The sequence below is a fragment of the Pteropus alecto genome, unplaced genomic scaffold (assembly GCF_000325575.1).
Source record: "Pteropus alecto unplaced genomic scaffold, ASM32557v1 scaffold3, whole genome shotgun sequence".
In the NCBI taxonomy this organism is placed as follows: Eukaryota; Metazoa; Chordata; class Mammalia; order Chiroptera; family Pteropodidae; genus Pteropus; species Pteropus alecto.
Window position 1 is genome coordinate 11,697,947 of NW_006442484.1, and position 17,955 is coordinate 11,715,901.

The 17,955-nt window shown below is 33.3% G+C and overlaps 1 protein-coding gene across 3 annotated transcripts in view; it reads left to right on the forward strand.

Moving 5' to 3' along the window:
- SLC35F5 (solute carrier family 35 member F5) overlaps positions 1-16,969 on the forward strand; it is a 34,425-nt gene extending 17,456 nt beyond the window's left edge. For all 3 annotated transcript variants that reach the window (XM_006921024.3, XM_015596768.2, XM_025039440.1), the window contains exons 11-16: positions 349-453; positions 3,699-3,858; positions 7,532-7,622; positions 11,069-11,223; positions 11,727-11,820; positions 16,105-16,969. In XM_006921024.3, coding sequence (XP_006921086.1) covers positions 349-453; positions 3,699-3,858; positions 7,532-7,622; positions 11,069-11,223; positions 11,727-11,802 — 587 coding nt within the window. In that variant the 3' untranslated portion in view covers positions 11,803-11,820; positions 16,105-16,969. The remainder of the gene's footprint in view (positions 1-348; positions 454-3,698; positions 3,859-7,531; positions 7,623-11,068; positions 11,224-11,726; positions 11,821-16,104) is intronic.
- The last annotated feature ends 986 nt before the right edge of the window (positions 16,970-17,955 follow it).

Here is a 17,955-nt window from a genome sequence, read left to right on the forward strand (position 1 = left end):
TGTTAAATTGGGCTGTGTCAGGTGACAGATTTGTTTCTGTAGGGGAAAATAGGAATTATGCATTTCAAAATTTTTAAAAAGTGCTACTTATATGAATTTTAGTATTATAACATGTATAACTATTTGATTAGATTATTGAGGAGAATGTTTTTGGATTTATTTGTTTACACTTTTCACTCCTTCCTGTATTCCTGGAGGACAAGAATGGGGTGGGTTATACTTACTTAATCTTTTCATATCTGTATACTCATTTCTTGGAATAGGATGTGACACATTAGATTTTAAATAAGTGTGTGTTGAATAAGTTAATGAAAATTGTGCTTTAAATTTTTATGTTGATTTTTACAGGTTCCATTTGGTCTCTTGTTGGAGCCATGCTCTATGCTGTCTATATTGTTATGATTAAGAGAAAAGTAGACAGAGAAGATAAGTTGGATATCCCAATGTTCTTTGGTAAGAATATGTTTAGCTTGTGAGACTACTCTGAGTGCTTAACTAAGAGTTTTGATTTTGATTTTTGGAAGGAATAGGGAAGGCTTTTCTCTTCTCTCCATGCGGTTCTCTAAAACCATCAGATTTTAAAGATTATGAAGTTCAGACTCAATGTTTTTCTCTTACCTTGTCATGCATAACTGTGCCCATATGTGGGAATGCCCATTCTCTCAGAAGGAGGTAGAGAAATTCCACCTAATGCCTTTTCCACATTACTTCATCTGTGAATCAGATGTTTCCCTTACTGATGTGATAGAATTATGCTCCTATAAGCACATGAGAATGTACCTGTTGCATTATACGTTTTACCATTTTCGAATTGTTGGAAGCATAAGATTGGGGAAACTGCCCCAAAATGATATGTGAAATACTGTTCTAGTCTATGTACTTATTTTCATTAAAAATTGTAGGCCATTTAAAGGCTTTGCATTTGCACTTTGTCTTTAAGACTCAAACTCCTTTATGACATGGATTTTTCAAATTACCCAATTATAGTTTCTGGCATCCATTCTTAATTTTGGCAAATAAAATACCTAATATGATTTATAAACTCTCCTTTGCCTAAAGTCAGCTTAGTAAAAAACTTGTGCTATCTATAGGATATCTGTGGATATCTTCCAAAAGATATCTGAATACCAACAGATAAAGAAGTCCGGTGATGAGGGTTCAAAGTATGGCTTACAAGGAATCTGGAAACCTAGAATATAGCTATTATAACTTCCTTTATCTCATACTCATCTGAAAAATAAAAAATTAAATAAGTAGCTTCCAAGCTGATTTACAGAGATTCCCAGGAAGGTTGGGAGGATGTGGAGTTGTATGTGTGGGTCTGGTTCTTGGACTCCTTTGCTGCTTCAACTGGAATAGCTCTGCTTTGTTGGGCTTTTTGCATTATAATTTACTTTGTGGAAAAGATTTTTATTCTAAAAACAGTTTGATTGTCTTCACCTAAAGATTAACAAAAATAAAATATTTGAAAAGCCACCAAATGGACTTATCGCTGAAGTTCCTGTTAAGCATATAAATCAAGAAATATACCTTAAATATGAAAATCATTTTAGTAATACCTTATTTCAGAGTCTTAGAAAATTCCACCTGGATAGAATGATAAGCTAATATTTTTTGGATGTTCTTTGTTAAGATCATCAACTTACAAGAAGAATTGCTTTATTTACTCTTAATAGAAAGAGGACACATAAACATATAACTTGGTTGGTCTTCACATGTGATGTGATATGGAAAGCAATATTGCTTTGACCTGGGCTTTAGAGTAGACAAGATTAGAAAATAAGATGTTATGATTAGAACATGGAGGGTTAGTTAGGCATGGAGAAGTGAGCAGAGCAGAGCAGGGAACAGTGAGTAGATCACTTTATGGAGCATTCGCTTTGTGGGAGAACAGGAAGGTATGCAGACTAGATTCTAGAGGGTATGTAGAACTGATAAAGCAATACCTATGTCTCTGGGTCCAAAAGTTGTTAATTTATATGGGATTTCATAGACTTAATAGTTCAGGGATCAGGAAATAGATTTGGCTCTTGATGATGCCAAATTGTGGCATTTTAATTACAACTTTTTAATGTTTTGCAGACCTTTTAGGTCATGGGTGTCTTCTGTATGTGTGCCATTTTGTTTGATTTTATTTTATTGCTGGATGTCTTAAATTGGGTTTCCTAGAGGCAGGCAGAATATGAGACATGGATTTAGTGTGGGTGATTTATTGAGGGAATGCTCTACAGGAAAAACTGGCCAGGGAATGAGAAAAGCAGGATAGAGAAGGGAAAGAACCACGTGGTCTCAGGTATAGTTGAGGTTTGGCCCAATTCATGGCAGATGAGGGACAAGGGGTCGAGTGGAAGCCAAAGCAGGTAATAGGTCTAGGCATTCCTCAGAAATGTCCTTGAGCCATTAGGATTTCAGCCATAAGGGCTGGCCTTTCCTTGAGCCATTAGGATTTCAGCCATAAGGGCTGGCCTCCTGAATCCCTATTGGGCAGTCATTGACTGCAGAGAGTGTGGGATGGGCAGGGGTAGGAACTTCCTGGGAAAGGCAGACTTATTTACTGTCTTCAGAGCAGGCAAATTTTTCTGAGACTTGCTAGCAGCAGTTAGAGAGTGGGTGCTCCAGTCTTGTTTAGATTTAACTAGGCATCTTAAATGCTTGTTTATTATCCTGCAGCAAATGTAAGTATATATATATATATCTACTGTAATTTAACTTTCTTTTAAGAAAAGTTTATAGTTACCTCGTGAGTCTCAGTGGATCTGTGATGTTAAACTGTATAGGAAGTAAAATAAAAATTACTATTAAATTATAATTTTTTATAGTCTTTACGTTCACATGTATATAGTCATATGTAAACTTACATTTCTATAATAATAGCTAGATTTTACTGTTTACTCTTTGCCCAGGGACTGTGCTATATGTTACATGTTTAATCTTTCTAGTAACCTAATTAAATATTGTTTTATACTTATAGATCAGAAAACAGGCTTAAAAGAGATTCTGCATCTTGCCTAATATTTACCCTACTAGTGAATAGTAGAGCTGGGATCAGAACCAAGGGCAATTGGACTCAGAGCACACACTTTTAACCACTTAATGTTATAGCCTTCCTTTATAAGTAGGTAGTCTGTGCTTAGTTCATACGCTGAATAGCTGTTTTTGTATGTGTTATCTCACCAAGTAGCTAATGATTTCTGGGGAGACAGGAACCAAGAATTTTATCTTTTTTGGAAACTTCTTCCATTATTCATAGTATAATGCATGGCTGCTTTAACATGAATATCAGTTGAATCAGAGAGCAAACCATATAATTCCTCATAATTAATTTTGGCTGAATATACAAACACATACACACACATACACCAGTTATTTAAGTTCTAAGATGCTATATTATTAGTAGTTAAAGTTAACAACCTTTTTTAAAAGTGTTTTATGTAGTTTATTCTTCAGTAGTTGTTCCATGTAGTGGGGAAAGTTGAACTTTGAAGACTCAGTGAGCACCAGTTACTTCATACAGTTTTTTTCTGATGTCGAGTTATCCACAGAGCTGATTTAAAAACAAAGAAACAGAAGTACCAGTTAAAGAGACCTGTTGCAGCCCTTTGTGCAAAATCTAATGTTTTCTAATTAATTTTGGAATTAATAAGTTTGGAGAATTTAAATCACAGATACTAACTTTTGTCTCTTTTATACATATTTAGGTTTTGTAGGTCTGTTTAATCTGCTGCTCTTATGGCCAGGTTTCTTTTTACTTCATTATACTGGATTTGAGGACTTTGAATTTCCTAATAAAGTAGTATTAATGTGCATTATCATTAATGGCCTTATTGGAACAGTTCTCTCAGAGTTCCTGTGGTTGTGGTATGTACTATTTATTTCCCTACGATTTATTAGTTATCAGTTTATGGACTTCGGATAGTTTAAGCATTTATATTTCTTTTGTCTTCTGATGGCTACTCCTGTGCCCCTTCTTACCCCACACACTTAATAATCTAATACAGTAACTTTATTAGAGCAGGAGCTTTGTTTTTTTTATTTTTAATTTTTAATTACCAATTGTATAGAGTAGTGTTTTGCACATAAAAGGAGCTCGACAAATATTTAATGAATGAATATAAATGGTCTAAATTTGTAAAAGTGTTTTTGGAAGTAGAGTATTATACAAATGAAAGGTGTCATTTAACAGACATTCAAACTCACAAGATGCGTATCCCAAGTATGAATAACGTGAGCTATAAGTATGTGGGGGACTGCTTGTTTAAGAGCTTTTGCTTATTTGCTTATGTCTGTTTGGTTGTTCATAGACTTTTTGTTTTGTTTATTCTCAGATGTTTTCAAGTGGCTGAGCCAAATATGTAAACCCTAAACTCTTATTAGACATGTTAATATACTTTGAAATGTTGAAATATGATAATAATCCTAAAATAGTTTGAAGACAATATCATGTATGGAATTTAAGAAACCTTTCAAATATAGAGCTTGCTACTTAGTCCTGTTTCCACATAACAGGAACTTAAAAAGAAACACTAATTGTACTTCAACTCCTAAATGAATTTTATTATATGCTAGTTAAGACTACAGACTAGTTTTCTCTTGCAAAAAACTGCGACAGAAATAGCTTTTGTATGAAGTCTTCCTTGATGCTCTGCTTATACTTCTGTTGCCTCCTCATTAAAGAAATAACTCTATTTGCTTTATATCCTCCACACACACTGCCTTTTATGTAGTACTTTTATGTAGATTTACTTTGTATTGTAGTAATTTATTTACTTAATTTTTTTGCTAATCTAAAATTCTTTGATATCAATTTGTTTACTCATTCATTTTTCCGTCTTTCATTACATGCATTTTAAGTGCTTTTTTTTAACCAAAATATTACATATTTTATTTTGCATATTAATAAGTATCATGTCCCTCTTGTTTTCTGGTCCTATCAGTTCTTTAGTTCTTTCATTTCCCTTGCTTCTCTCCACTCTTTATTCCGAGCAGATAAAACTACTTACTGGTTGTGTTTTGATTGAACTTCATTGAACCACAAAGAATTGTTGATCTTCGACCATTTTTGACTGTAGTTTCATATGGTTCAACCCAATGAACTACATGCTTTAAATAATTATGCACTCATTGTATTTTAATGCAGGTTCATATTCTCTAGTTTTCTAAGTTTAGTTTAAATTAGAAAATTTCAAAGCAAGGCATTTTTACATATTTGAAAGAAATTAAATTTTCTTTGGATGTTAGACTAAGGAAGGGTTTAATATGGTCCTTATTACATTGTTATTACATTGAGACTCATAGTAAACATGGACTGTGCCACCTACAAATATTAAAATGCTATTCTTTATTGAGAGCTTTATTTTTAGTGAATATATGGGATAGTGTTTCATTATGTTCAGCAGAATTTAATGTAGGCTTTGGGGACTCTCAAATCTGAGTTGTAACATGTAATCTCTGTATTATGTGAGATTTTGTAGTTCCATTGGAAAATTTTACATTTAAAGAAGTAATTAATAACATGTTTTAGAATATTTTATTCTCTTTAATTTTCTTAAAATTCAGAGTGTAATACATATAAAAGTGTACAAAAAGGGTCTGCAAGGAAAAGGAAATCTCCCTTCTACCCCAAATTTCCATTCCTTTTTCCCAGAGGCAACCGCTATTTACTTTTAAACCTACAATAAATATTTTCTATACATATAGAAGTTTGTATAAGTCTCTTAATTTTCCCCTCAATTTGTTTTATTTTTAACACACAAATGGGCAGATACTATAGATGTTGATCTGTACTTTCCTTTTTTTCCCACACATTATTTCTTTTGCATCTTTCTATATTAGCACTAAGATTCATTTTTGTTACTTAAATAAGATTCATTTTTTTAAAGCCAGTATAGTATTCGAATTCATTATGTTTTAGTCCATTATGTTTCAATCCGTTATGTAACATAATGGATAGAATATTATGTGTTTTATCAGTTCCTTACTAAGAGACATTTTAAGTTTCCAGTCTTTTGCTTTGTAAATAATATAGCATTGAATATCTTCATATATATCTTTGCATATTATCTAAACATTCTGTAGGATGAATGCCTGTAAGTGGAAAAGACTGAGTCAAATATGTAAACTTTAGATTTTGGTAATTGCAAAATCATTCACTGCAGAAGGAACACAATTTATATTCCCAACTGTGTGTATGAGTGTTTATTATTGAATAGTTAAATTGGACACCGAAAGTTATATATTACGATCAAAGCTATAGGTTTATCCTTACCTATGATTAGATTTTTCAGGACCTCGAGAAGGTTTATTTTTCATATATACTTCTATACTCAAGTGTTTAAGAGTACTTATGGTAGTAACAACACAGTAGCAGTAAGTTAATAAGTAATGAAACAAACATATCCCTTAAACTCTAGGTGTTGTTGATAACTCAAAACCACTATAAGAAGCATGTCAGACTTTTTAGTATTGTATTTAGTATTATGAATCTCTAAGAACATTAAAAAAATTACACACACACACACACACACACACATTTAATCCCAGAACCCCCACTTCACAGAGCAGCTCATGGGTAGTGGGAACCACTAGTATTCTTTACCGCATCAGTAAGAGCTAATTGTCCAGCTTCTGTACAATATTTCAAGTGACAGTTTATCAAGTGATAGCCTCCTTTATTGCTGGACAGTATTATTAATTTTCACATATACTGAGTTAGAATTTACATGCCTACTATAATGTAGTCCTCATTATATATAGTATGGTTTTATCTTGGCCCATAATTCACTTCTTATAAATTCAAATTATTAGTCTTTATAAATGGCTTATCTATTTGGTATAATGCTTTCCTTCAATTTTTTCCTTCAACTAAACAATTATATGCAGACAGATATTTGAAACTTTGATACCAATATTGATAGTTCAAGGAGAAAATAAAATGAAGAGCTTAGGCTTTGGTTAGGACAATTGCCAGAAAAATGGGAAACAAGGAAATATCCTTTAAAAATACTCAGTTTTTTCTCTTTGCTGCTAAGCCACACCAAAAGAGCAGCACACATCTAAAGGCAATTTATTTCTCATGGGAGGGAGATATTTTTGCTTTGATGACAAACATGTTGGCTTATCACTTTCTTAGTCTATGTTGCGAGGTATTGTCCTGCAATTTTAATAAAGATATCTCCTTTGTTAGCTAAGCCTATCATTGTCACAAAACTGTAAGAACTCTTTCAACAGTTTTATAAAAAATGTTAATGAAATGTAAACTGTGCATCCAAAGTTGTATAATATCTGTAAGCAGATCTTGAATATAATATAAAACATCTTGAAATTTTTATACTGATATATTTGGATTTTTAAAATTTGAAGATAAACTTTTCATCTTGGTAACTTTATTATTTATTATGTCTCAGTCAGTACTGAGCTTTTACTTTTGCTCCTGATCTCTTATCACTTATATTGTAGGATAGGTAGTTTTTGATTAATGTTTTTCTTTTACTTTTTTAATATTGAAATATATATTTTCATTTTTCCTTTTTAGGGGCTGCTTTCTTACCTCATCATTGATAGGCACACTTGCACTAAGCCTTACAATACCTCTGTCCATAATAGCTGACATGTGTATGCAAAAGGTAAGACAAACTATTTATTATATATGTATTACTAAAACAGAGCTAATGAAATTAAGGGATGTGGCTAAATTTTAAGGGATACAACCATAAATAATACTTGATGTCTTCTCTCCTAAGGTGCTTTACTACATAGAGATAGAAAAGGTACTAAAGAAGTGGATAATCTTTGCATTTTTAGCTTTTCAGTTTTTTTTTTTTTTTAAATTTCTAAGTTAAGGGCAGTATCTTTATATATAGTTCTCCAGTTTGGAAGCTGATTATGTTCCAGATGTTTTTTGATAAGTCAGTGGTATGGAGTAGGGGATACATTTTATCATATAAGTAGTAGTGTTTTGATTTCTAAGATAAACTCCAAAGATTCCTTAACACTATGCTACTAGTACTATAGATAGAGAGGCATACGAACAGTGTTGTGTCTCAGCGAATGCTCATTTCCACCTAGACTCACCAGGACAGTGGCATCTTCTCTCTTCTAGGAATCCCTGGTCTGGATGTGGGGATTCTTGTGATAAATATTGACAATATTGCAAACAGTGCAGAAAAGAGAATGTGTCCCTCCCAGCAGCCTGAGGGGAGGAGTTTCTTTAGTGCCTCATGGGGTAAATAGGAGAAAAGAAATGTGCCTTTGGCTAATGTTTAAAATATGTAGTGTAACCTTCAATATTTGTAAGCTTTAAACTCCAAGTATTAAGTAACAAAATGGTGTGTGCGTTTGTGGGGGATGGGGGAAGAGGGGAGGAGTTGGGAGTTAATGTAATTGAAAAGGGAAATACTTGAAAGCTCAAAGGCTTATAATATGTAGAAGTATAATCATATCGTTTAAAGCTGTTTTTCTTTAGATTTTTGTGCAATTTTTAAGATAAAGGCAAAATACTTTCAGTGATATGTATCTTCTTAAAAAAATTTGTGCTGATTTTGTTTTATGGTTCAATAAATTCTTTGTCATGGTTAAAAATGGAAAGCTCCATAATTGAGAATTATGTACCCTGCATTTTCAAAGAATGTTAATATTATAAAATATACATAGCACTAAAGTTACACATATTAGATTCTTTCGTAGATTTAAATAATATCCAGGTCCTTCTGCATCTCACAGTCATAATCTTGAATAACAACCAAAATTATTTTATTGAAATTGGGAAGTGCTGCTTATTAGAGGATTGTGGTAGACCATCAGTATGGTAAAATGAACTTTACCATACTGATATTTTGAAAACATCAGCTTTTGTGGATTTGAAAAAAAAATTGAAGATTAATTTTAAGAAATTAAAAAAAAGTTGTCACAGAGGCTCTAGATTTACTAGATGATTGTGTTATTTGTTTAATCAAATATTTTATGATGAAGGCAAAACACAAGAAAGGGAAAATATATGTACATGTAAGTAATTAGAAAAAAATAACCAAATGGTCTTTTCTTGAGTGTCTTTACATCTATTACTAGGCAACCATTTAATGAGTGAGCTGGACCTTTGATGGGTTAAGGGTAGGAAGATACCTTCTGGAAAAAGTAGCAGGGGATGCCCCAGAGCTCTATTAGAAGCATGATAGGAGACCTCTACTTTCATGGGGTTTTTTGATTCTCATAGCCAACCATGTTTATATGTCGTTTTTGAAATTTAAGCATTTATTAATATTATTTATTGTGCTTAAAACAAATTGACTACTTTAACATATTTATAATTGATATTTTCTATAATAGGAAGCATCCTTTATCGCATTCAGATTTATATTCAGATATATTCCAGAATTAGACATTTTTTTTTTTATTTACATAGACCATTTTTTTAAATAAATATCATTTAGAAAATTGTTTTTCTAGCTTCTTGGAAATCAAATTAGAAGTTTATTATGCAGTAAAACATAAATAAGTGCATTGTTAAAAGAGAAATTTGCTGTTAAAAGTCATCTACGTTTTTACCTACCTTATAAAGTTTGCCTTCATTCAGTTATAAAATAGAGTTTTTAGTTGAATATTCATGAAACTGTTCTGTAAACTAGATCTACATTTTAAATTCTCATTAGTCATGTTTTTCATACTTTTTCTGGTCTTGGGTCACTTACGTGCATCATGATTTTTCTAGATTATTAAGTGTCCTGGCAAATATTATAAGAATATGTCATACCAATAATTTGATAACAACAAATTTTTATTTCTGCTCTTCTTGGGTGTTCTTAGGCTGACTCAGCCTGTGTGTATGTATACCATACAAGCAGGAAGTGCATGTTAAAAGTTGTCAGTGATTATTCGTGTGTTATGCATTGTGAGTGACTCATAAACATTATTTTCACAAAATGTCTTTATTCTAAGGGTGCAATGAAATGAAATAGTATATGTTTCCCACCAGAGGGAGTCTTGTCTATGATTCTAAACCTTGTTTTTTTTTTTAATGCTTAAAGGGGCAAGTACAGTTTTTCCTCCCTGTTTGAAAGACAGGAGTTACTATTTTCATCATTATTTTGAAAGCAAACTCCCAGTGTGTTGCAGCTAAGTCTCTAGTCAGTCAGTGCAGGCTTCTTTGACAATTGTTAGGATCGTACTAGAAGCTGTGTGGTAAAGGTAAACTAGTGAAAGGAAAGACTGATTTTTTTTTTTTTTGATAACTTTATGGCATCTCATTATTTTTGATTTTCTTGACAACCCTTATAAAATGATGGATTGGCCAGTCAGACCTGGTGATGTCTGAGGGCTTTGCACCAGCGAGGCTCTGCTTGCTGCTTTTCTTCTCCAGCTCACATTTCTTAGGAAAAGTGTTCCTATTTGTAGTCTTTATTTTATTTAGTCGTGATTTTTTCTTGAATTTTTTTCATTTGTTACTAGATAATCAAGCTAGTTTTAAGTATCAAGGTTAGGCTTTGTTGCAAATTGTTAGTAAAAGATTTACAAAAGTTGCAGTTAAGAGTTATCTGTTTTTAGTAGTCTTAAAAAAAGAACTAACATAACAACATATTACAACTAGAGCATAACATATTTTTAAAAATGTGAGTCGATGATGACTTCAGAAGCTGAAGGCAGAGGAATCAACTTGAGAATAGGCAGTAATCAGTAAAAAAGAAATGGTTAATGTGATGAGTAAGACAAAAGCTTAACGTTTCATAATTCTGTTCTTGGACATACTTAAGCCTAATAAATGAAAAGCATGCTTTCCTGGCTTTTCTTTAGGCTATTTTCCAAGTGAGAAGTATTTTTATTGATAACTTAAGTAAGTGGTTAGTACCTCAAAGTCCTGAATCCTTATATTTAATGATAATATACTTAGTAATGTATTGTCAATAGTCAGTATTATTTTTTTGGTGTTTTAACTTATTCCTGCAACTTTGTTTAAATGGAGAACTCACATTAAAGGGGGAAAATTGTCTTCATGATTTCTTTTTTTCTTCAGATTTCTTGTTTAATAAGGATGTGTTTATTTTAATGTTTTTTTTCTTTTTCTATCTCTTATTTTTAGGTGCAGTTTTCTTGGTTATTTTTTGCAGGCGCTATCCCTGTATTTTTTTCATTTTTTATTGTAACTCTCCTGTGCCATTATAATAATTGGGATCCTGTGATGGTGGGAATCAGAAGAATTTTTGCCTTTATATGTAGAAAACATCGAATTCAGAGGTAGGTTTAGTTATAGTATAAATTTTTAAAAAGTAATGTTTGCCAAATAAACTGGGAATCATATTATGCTGGCCTAGCTTTTAGTGATTTTGTGAAGAATTACTGAAAGATCATAATTTATATATGTACTATGTCAGATAAAATAATTTGTTCAGATCCTTTATTAAGATAGTTTCTTGACAACTACTTTTTTAAAAAAGTGTTTGATTCACAGGGAAAACCAAAGTGCTTACTGTTTTGCTATAACAAATTTGAATGTAGAAAACTTATTGGTATGAATAAAATTCATAGTAAAATCTGATAATGTTGCCTCAAGTTTTTGTTCAATTTTCTTTTAGAGAGAAAGAGTTTTACATTCTACTATAAAAAGAGCTTAGGAAAAGTTGTTAAAGATTTTGCCCTAGTCTTAGTTCTGACCTCACAGTTTCAGCCAGTGGAATAGATCATTTTTAAGTGTTCCTTTCATCTCTAAAGCTTTCCTTAACTATTGACTTTTTTTAAAGGGTTCCAGAAGACAGCGAACAGTGTGAGAGTCTCATTCCTATGCACAGTGTTTCTCAAGAGGATGGAGCTAGTTAGCTGTTGTCTTTAGTCCAGGTTAGTACGTTGGCCAGCATTAGTGTTGAATAAAGTTCTAATTCTTATATTGCTCAAATACGGAATCGAATTTCCGTAATTAGTTCTTTGAGAGGCAATACAGCCTAGAGGCTAAGGGAGTCAAACTGCTTGGGTTTCAGTTCCAGTTTCGCCATGTGTTTATTGGTGGCCTTATTCAAGGTTCTTAACCTCTCTGTGCCTCAGTTTTCTTATTTGTGAAATGGGATTACAATAGAACTTCCCTCAGAAGGTTGTTAGAAGTATTAAATACTTGGTAAATTTGAAGGACATACCGTATTAGTATCTGACTCAAACTAAGTGATCCCAAGTTTTAAGTATTTTATTCATGCTGAGGGTCATCATTTTACTTAATGATTTACTGTTGTTTTTCAAATAGGCTTTCAATTCCTTGCTCTCTCTCTTCTTCTGGTACTCAATGATGCAAATGTTGGGACATTTGATGTTGTCCCAGAGGCTCCTTAAATTATCCTCATTTTTTTTAGATTCTTCTTTCTCGTTGCTGGTCTGAGTGGGTGTTTTCCACTACCTTTTCTTCCCAATTGCTGATTTGATTCTCTGTTTCTTCTAATCTCCTGTTGATTCACTCTAGTGTAGTCTTCATTTTGGTTATTATAATCTTAATTTCTGACTGGTTCTTTTTTATATTTTCTATCTGTTTTTATGTTTCCTGTCTCTTTGTTGAAATTCTCAATGAGATCATTGCGCATCCCTATAATCAGTGTTTTTAAATTTTGCGTCTGGTAGATTGCTTGTCTCCATTTTGTTTGGTTCTTTTTCTGGAACTTTGTTCTGTTTTTTTCATTTAGGATGATTTTTTCCTCATTTTGGCTGCCTCCCTATGATTATTTCTATGTATTAGGTAGAGCCGCTGTGTCTCCCTAGTTTTGGTAGAGTGGCCTTATGTAGTAGATGTTCTATTAGTATCCAGTGGTGCAGTCTCCCTGGTCACCTGAGCCAAATGTTTCAGGTATGCCCTTCTGTTGTAGTTGAGCCTTTCTTTATTGCTGTTGGTACATTGGTGGGAGGGATTGACCCTCAGGCTGACTGGTTCTGAGGACTGGCTAAGACTAGAGTGGAGGAGCTGTTGTGCAGGTGCTAATCCTATGGAGCAGGATTCGATTTAATGGGGCTTTGTTGCCTGCTGAGTATGCCCTTTGGGTATGTTGTTTGTGGAGGTGGTTGGGTAGGGATCTGGTGTCATCTGAAGCTGGCCACTGGCTGTATTGGTTCTGGGGCTCTGGTGCAGGCCAGGACCAGCCACTGCCTGTACCCTGCCTTGAGCCATTTGGTATGAACTACAAAGTGATCTCAGGTGGTTGCCTCTTGTGTTGGGCTTGGAGGTTCTTGGGAGAGGCTAAGCTGCTAACTGAAGCTGGCTGCTGCTAGTGCCGGGCTTGGGCTGCTTAGCAAGATATATGGGTCATGCTGAAGCCAGATGCTGCTTGTTTAAAGTTTTTGAAAGTTTGGGATATTTTAGGAAAGTCCACAGCGTTAGCCAAGACAGGCCGTTTGTATGGACAGGTGGCTTGGGTGGGACCGCAAGTTGGGAGGGGCCTGGTCTCAGGGAAACACCAAGGCGGGGCAAACAGTGTTAGCCAGGTTAATAGTGACTCAGATGTGACTATGATGGTGGCCTATGAATGTAGGCTGGGCTGGGAGAGGGCTCAACAAAGGAATAGTGGCATCTGCCAGCACTTTTGTCTGAAAGAAAGCTATCACACCAGCCCTCGCTCTGAAGCCAGACAATTCAGTTCCTTCTTCTATGTCCCTGGTGCCTTTTGAGCTGCTGCCCCAGCACTGGAGCTCAGAGCAAGTGGTCAGCAAGTAAATCCATGCACAGACTCTTTAAGAGGAACGCCTGGGACTCCTGCAGACTCTGTCTCCCTCAGCCACAGTCTCTGCTGGTTTTCACAGCCAGAAATTATGAGGACTCTTCTTCCAGGCAGTGGAACTTTGCGCTAGGACTCCTTGTTCTTCAGGGGGGACCTCTACTATCCCTCCCTATTTTTAACTACCACATGTGGGCATTTTGCATCTCTGCCCCTCCTACCAGTCTCAGTGTGTCTTCTTCTGTATGTCCTTAGTTATAGGACTTCTGTTCAGCTAGATTTCAGGTGATTCTCAATGATGGTTCTGTAGTTGTTATAATTTTGATGTGGTCATGAGAGGAAGCAAGCACAACATTTGCCTACTCTGCCATCTTGATTGGAACTTCCCTGTATTTTAAATTTTAAGAAATACTATGTTTTATATTTCTTACATGACAGAAAGGGTACATGATATTTTGTTTTACTGAATGAATGCTTAGAATACATTCAACATATATCTTTGTCAGGTATAAAAGTGATTAGGTATTTATTTAGAATGAGAGATAATAAATTACTGAAATTCTGGAGATTCAGGTTCCTTTCTTCTGAGATAACTTTAGGCAATTTAGATTGAAATGTTTCCTGATTGCAGCTGGGCTTCTCCTTCTCACCTAGAACATTGAACAACTCCTGTCAGCTATGTGCACTCCCATTGGCCTTGAAACTTAAGTAAATCCTTCATGGTAAATTCACATCTAACTTAAGGCTAATTGTGTTGGTTTTGTGATTTTCTGTGATTGGTCATTTTTTAATTTTATAATAGTTATTATGATGGTTATACATGCACGTAGTTCAAAGAGTTAGAGTTCTGCGAGACTCACTATACAAAGTTGCTGTCCTCTGCTCTGCACAATCTATCCTACTTCCATTTTTTTTCCCATTCCGAGGAATCACTTTGAACTCTTAGTTGATTCTTTTGATACTTTCTATTTCTTGATTATACTTCTTATACTTCTATTTCTTGATTTCTCAGTTTTAGGCATCTTCAGTTGATTGTCCAACTATGGCAAATGAGGATAGATTACTTTCAAGTTTCTCCCTCCTCTGCTCCAACCTCATTTGCCTGCTACCCAGTCCTGTATCATTCCTTCCTCATCATCCCATAATTTCAGCTCTATAATCAACGTTTACATTGTTATGACTATATAAATGTTACTTTTACCTGAACCATATGGGATTATGGCTGGCATTCCCCCAATCCAGAGACTTCTCTAGGATAAAGAAGAGGCACTTGATCAACTGTGAAAAGTAAGGGGAGGGCATCTGAGTGTCTAACTGTTTTTCCTATAAAATTTGTACCAATATAAAAAAAAATTGTACCAATCTACCTGTTTTCAGTTGTTCACCTTGCAGAGATAACTGGTTATATTTCTCCATTGCTAGCTAAGAATTAATTGCTGTTTTCTTGTCTCTGCTCTGCTCTTTGTCCATGTGGTTTATTCCTTTTTAAAAAACCTTTTATTGTCTTTTTACTGAGGTTTTAGGAATAGAATGGAACTAAATATGTGTTTATTTGCCATCTTTAAATTTTATTTCATTTTTATTATTATTATTATTTTTTTATGGTGACATTGGTAAATCTAATGTTTCAGCCATACACTTTAACAATAAGACATATGTATATTTACACCATACATTCACATCCCTTGGTTAGATTTTCTGTCACCACATATTTGACCCCCTTTATCCCATCTACCTCCCCCCTTCCCTCACCTCTACCCTCTGGTAACTACTAGTCAATAAATAGTCCATGTCCATGAGTCTCTGTTTGTTTGTCCTGTTCATTTGTTGCTTTTAGGTTTCAATCTCAAATATAAGTGATATCATGTGATTTTCAACTTTTTCTGTCTGGCTTATTTCGCTTAGCATGATTCCATCTTTAAATTTTAAAAAATACACACGGTTATTCTTTAAAGCTTTTTGTTGATATAACTTATGTACTTTCTTTCCCTTGTATGCTATGCATCATTCCTGTACTCACTGATATCCACACCCACACAGGCAAAGTTTTAATATTTTTGGAAGTGAGAGCTGGATAAAGGGAAGATAGTGAAGAGTAAAGAAAATGGACTACAGTAGAGTAAAATAGGACAGCTTAGACAACGGTCTTTGTCTTGACAGGGATAATGATGGCATATACTCTGATTAAACCATTTTTACATGATCTTTAAGTAGTATTGGATGTCAGCTTTTGGTGTTGCTATAGAGCCCACTTTCGTGAATTCTTAGTACTCACCTCAAGTTCAAGAATCTGTTTTTTTATTTGTGTATGTGTATGTATTATGTTCGATTTATATTTCAATGTTAAGATAATTTGCCTTTTAAAATATAAACTATAGGAAATTAAAGCTATGACAGTTGTGATCTAACGATGATTTTATGTTTTTATTTTCAGCTTATGTATTTGACAATGGAACATTATACAGCGAAGAGACAATCTCTGGCAAGTTTTTGTAGAAAAATATTTCAGTGCCTAGCCTAGTCTGAAAAACAACAGTTTCAGTTCTTTGGAACTCTAAAATATATTTTCCTCATATCGGTTTTCTTCATTTTCATAATGAAGTACTTTGCTATGTAGCTGTATATATATCACTACAGTTATAGGAAGTTTCAGTCCACAGTCCATATAAAGGACCAACCTGCCTTACACATCTCAAGGAATTCAGCTGATGAAATAATTTTAACTAATCAAGGAATAAAATCCTAATGTCCTGGAGAGTTTATTTACACATATTATTTGTTATATGCTGGACTATATATGAAAATGTTTTCGAGAAATCATTTAAGTATGTAGATCAGTGTTTCTTACAGGTAAAATGCTAAAATAAACTGCCTATAATAGGTACGGATTATATTTTTGAGTTTTGTATAAAATTGCAAATTAACCCAAGAAATATTTAATTTATGTAACAAGTATGTTCATGCAAATTTGGTGGAACTTTAGAAAGAATATCTGAGAAAAGATCTGGTTCATGTACACTACATATACTGTATTATCTTTTCATAGCGTTAGGTGCCTTGTATTTTAAATCTGTGATAAATCATGACAAATTTTTAAAGGGGAAGTATTGTTAAATGAAGAATTATGTATTTCTAAAGGTTATATTGCTGTAAATTTAATTGATAAAGCTCTGCTTAATTTAGAGTTTTGAAGAAATATTTTCTCTTCAATTAAGACATTTTCATAATGGAATGATTTAAATTGAAGCGATTTAAGAGTATTACTAAAATAAAATGTTTATATATATTTGTGTATTATAGATCTTTCAATTTGTTTCTGATTTTTTTCACATGTAAATGTGCCAAATTACTATAGAACTGGATGCCTCTTCTTTAAATAGTTCCAGTTATTTAAAATACATTTTTAATAATTAAAATACCAAAGAAGGCAAAAAGAAATTCTACTTTAAAAATTACATTTGAGTTTTTTCTCTACCACACTTAAATTAAATATAAAATACACCTAATTTTAACTCTTAGACTTAGGTCTTTATATAATATTCTTATTCTGCAACTGCTCCTGAGCAATATGTACTATAGACACCAGTGGATGAACATACATCTCAGGATTCATCCAGGCTTTTGATCAGTCAGAACCAATTTCCTTTTCATGTTTTGTGAAAATAGTTCATTTCTCTTCAGAATTTCTTAACAAATCAAATTTTTAAAAATGCCCTTTGCAGTGTTTACCTTCAGTTTGCCTTACTCACATTCATAAAATTGCTTTAGTGTTACCAGGAGTCTAAAATGAATTTTAGCCATCTTTCTACTTATCTTGAGAACTTTTATATTAACTTAAAAGATTGTTCATTTATGATATTAAATTTAAAAATGAACTTTTCTTTGATACCACCAATAATTCTTATTAAGCTAAAAATAATACTGATTTTGTTAGCTTGACAGGGTAAAGGCATGTAAAGGATGTGGGCCTCTAAAGAATCTTCTTCTAAAAAGAACCTAATGAAGTAACATTTCAATTACTCCAAGATAATTTTGATTGAAGTTTATTATCTAGCCACTTCTACTTTTTATTTTTGCTGTTTGACAGCTCAATACCTTTTGCAATTTATGGGGTAAAACAATTGAAACAGTGGAGATGAAATTCCAATTTTAGGTTATTTTGTAAATATAGGAAAAAAGACAACTTAAAATTTTCGTTGTTTATGTGCCCTTTGTGTTCACATGTTAAACAGATATGAGTAGTCATTCAGGATTCTGGTTTTAGCAAGCTTTAGTTAACATGCTG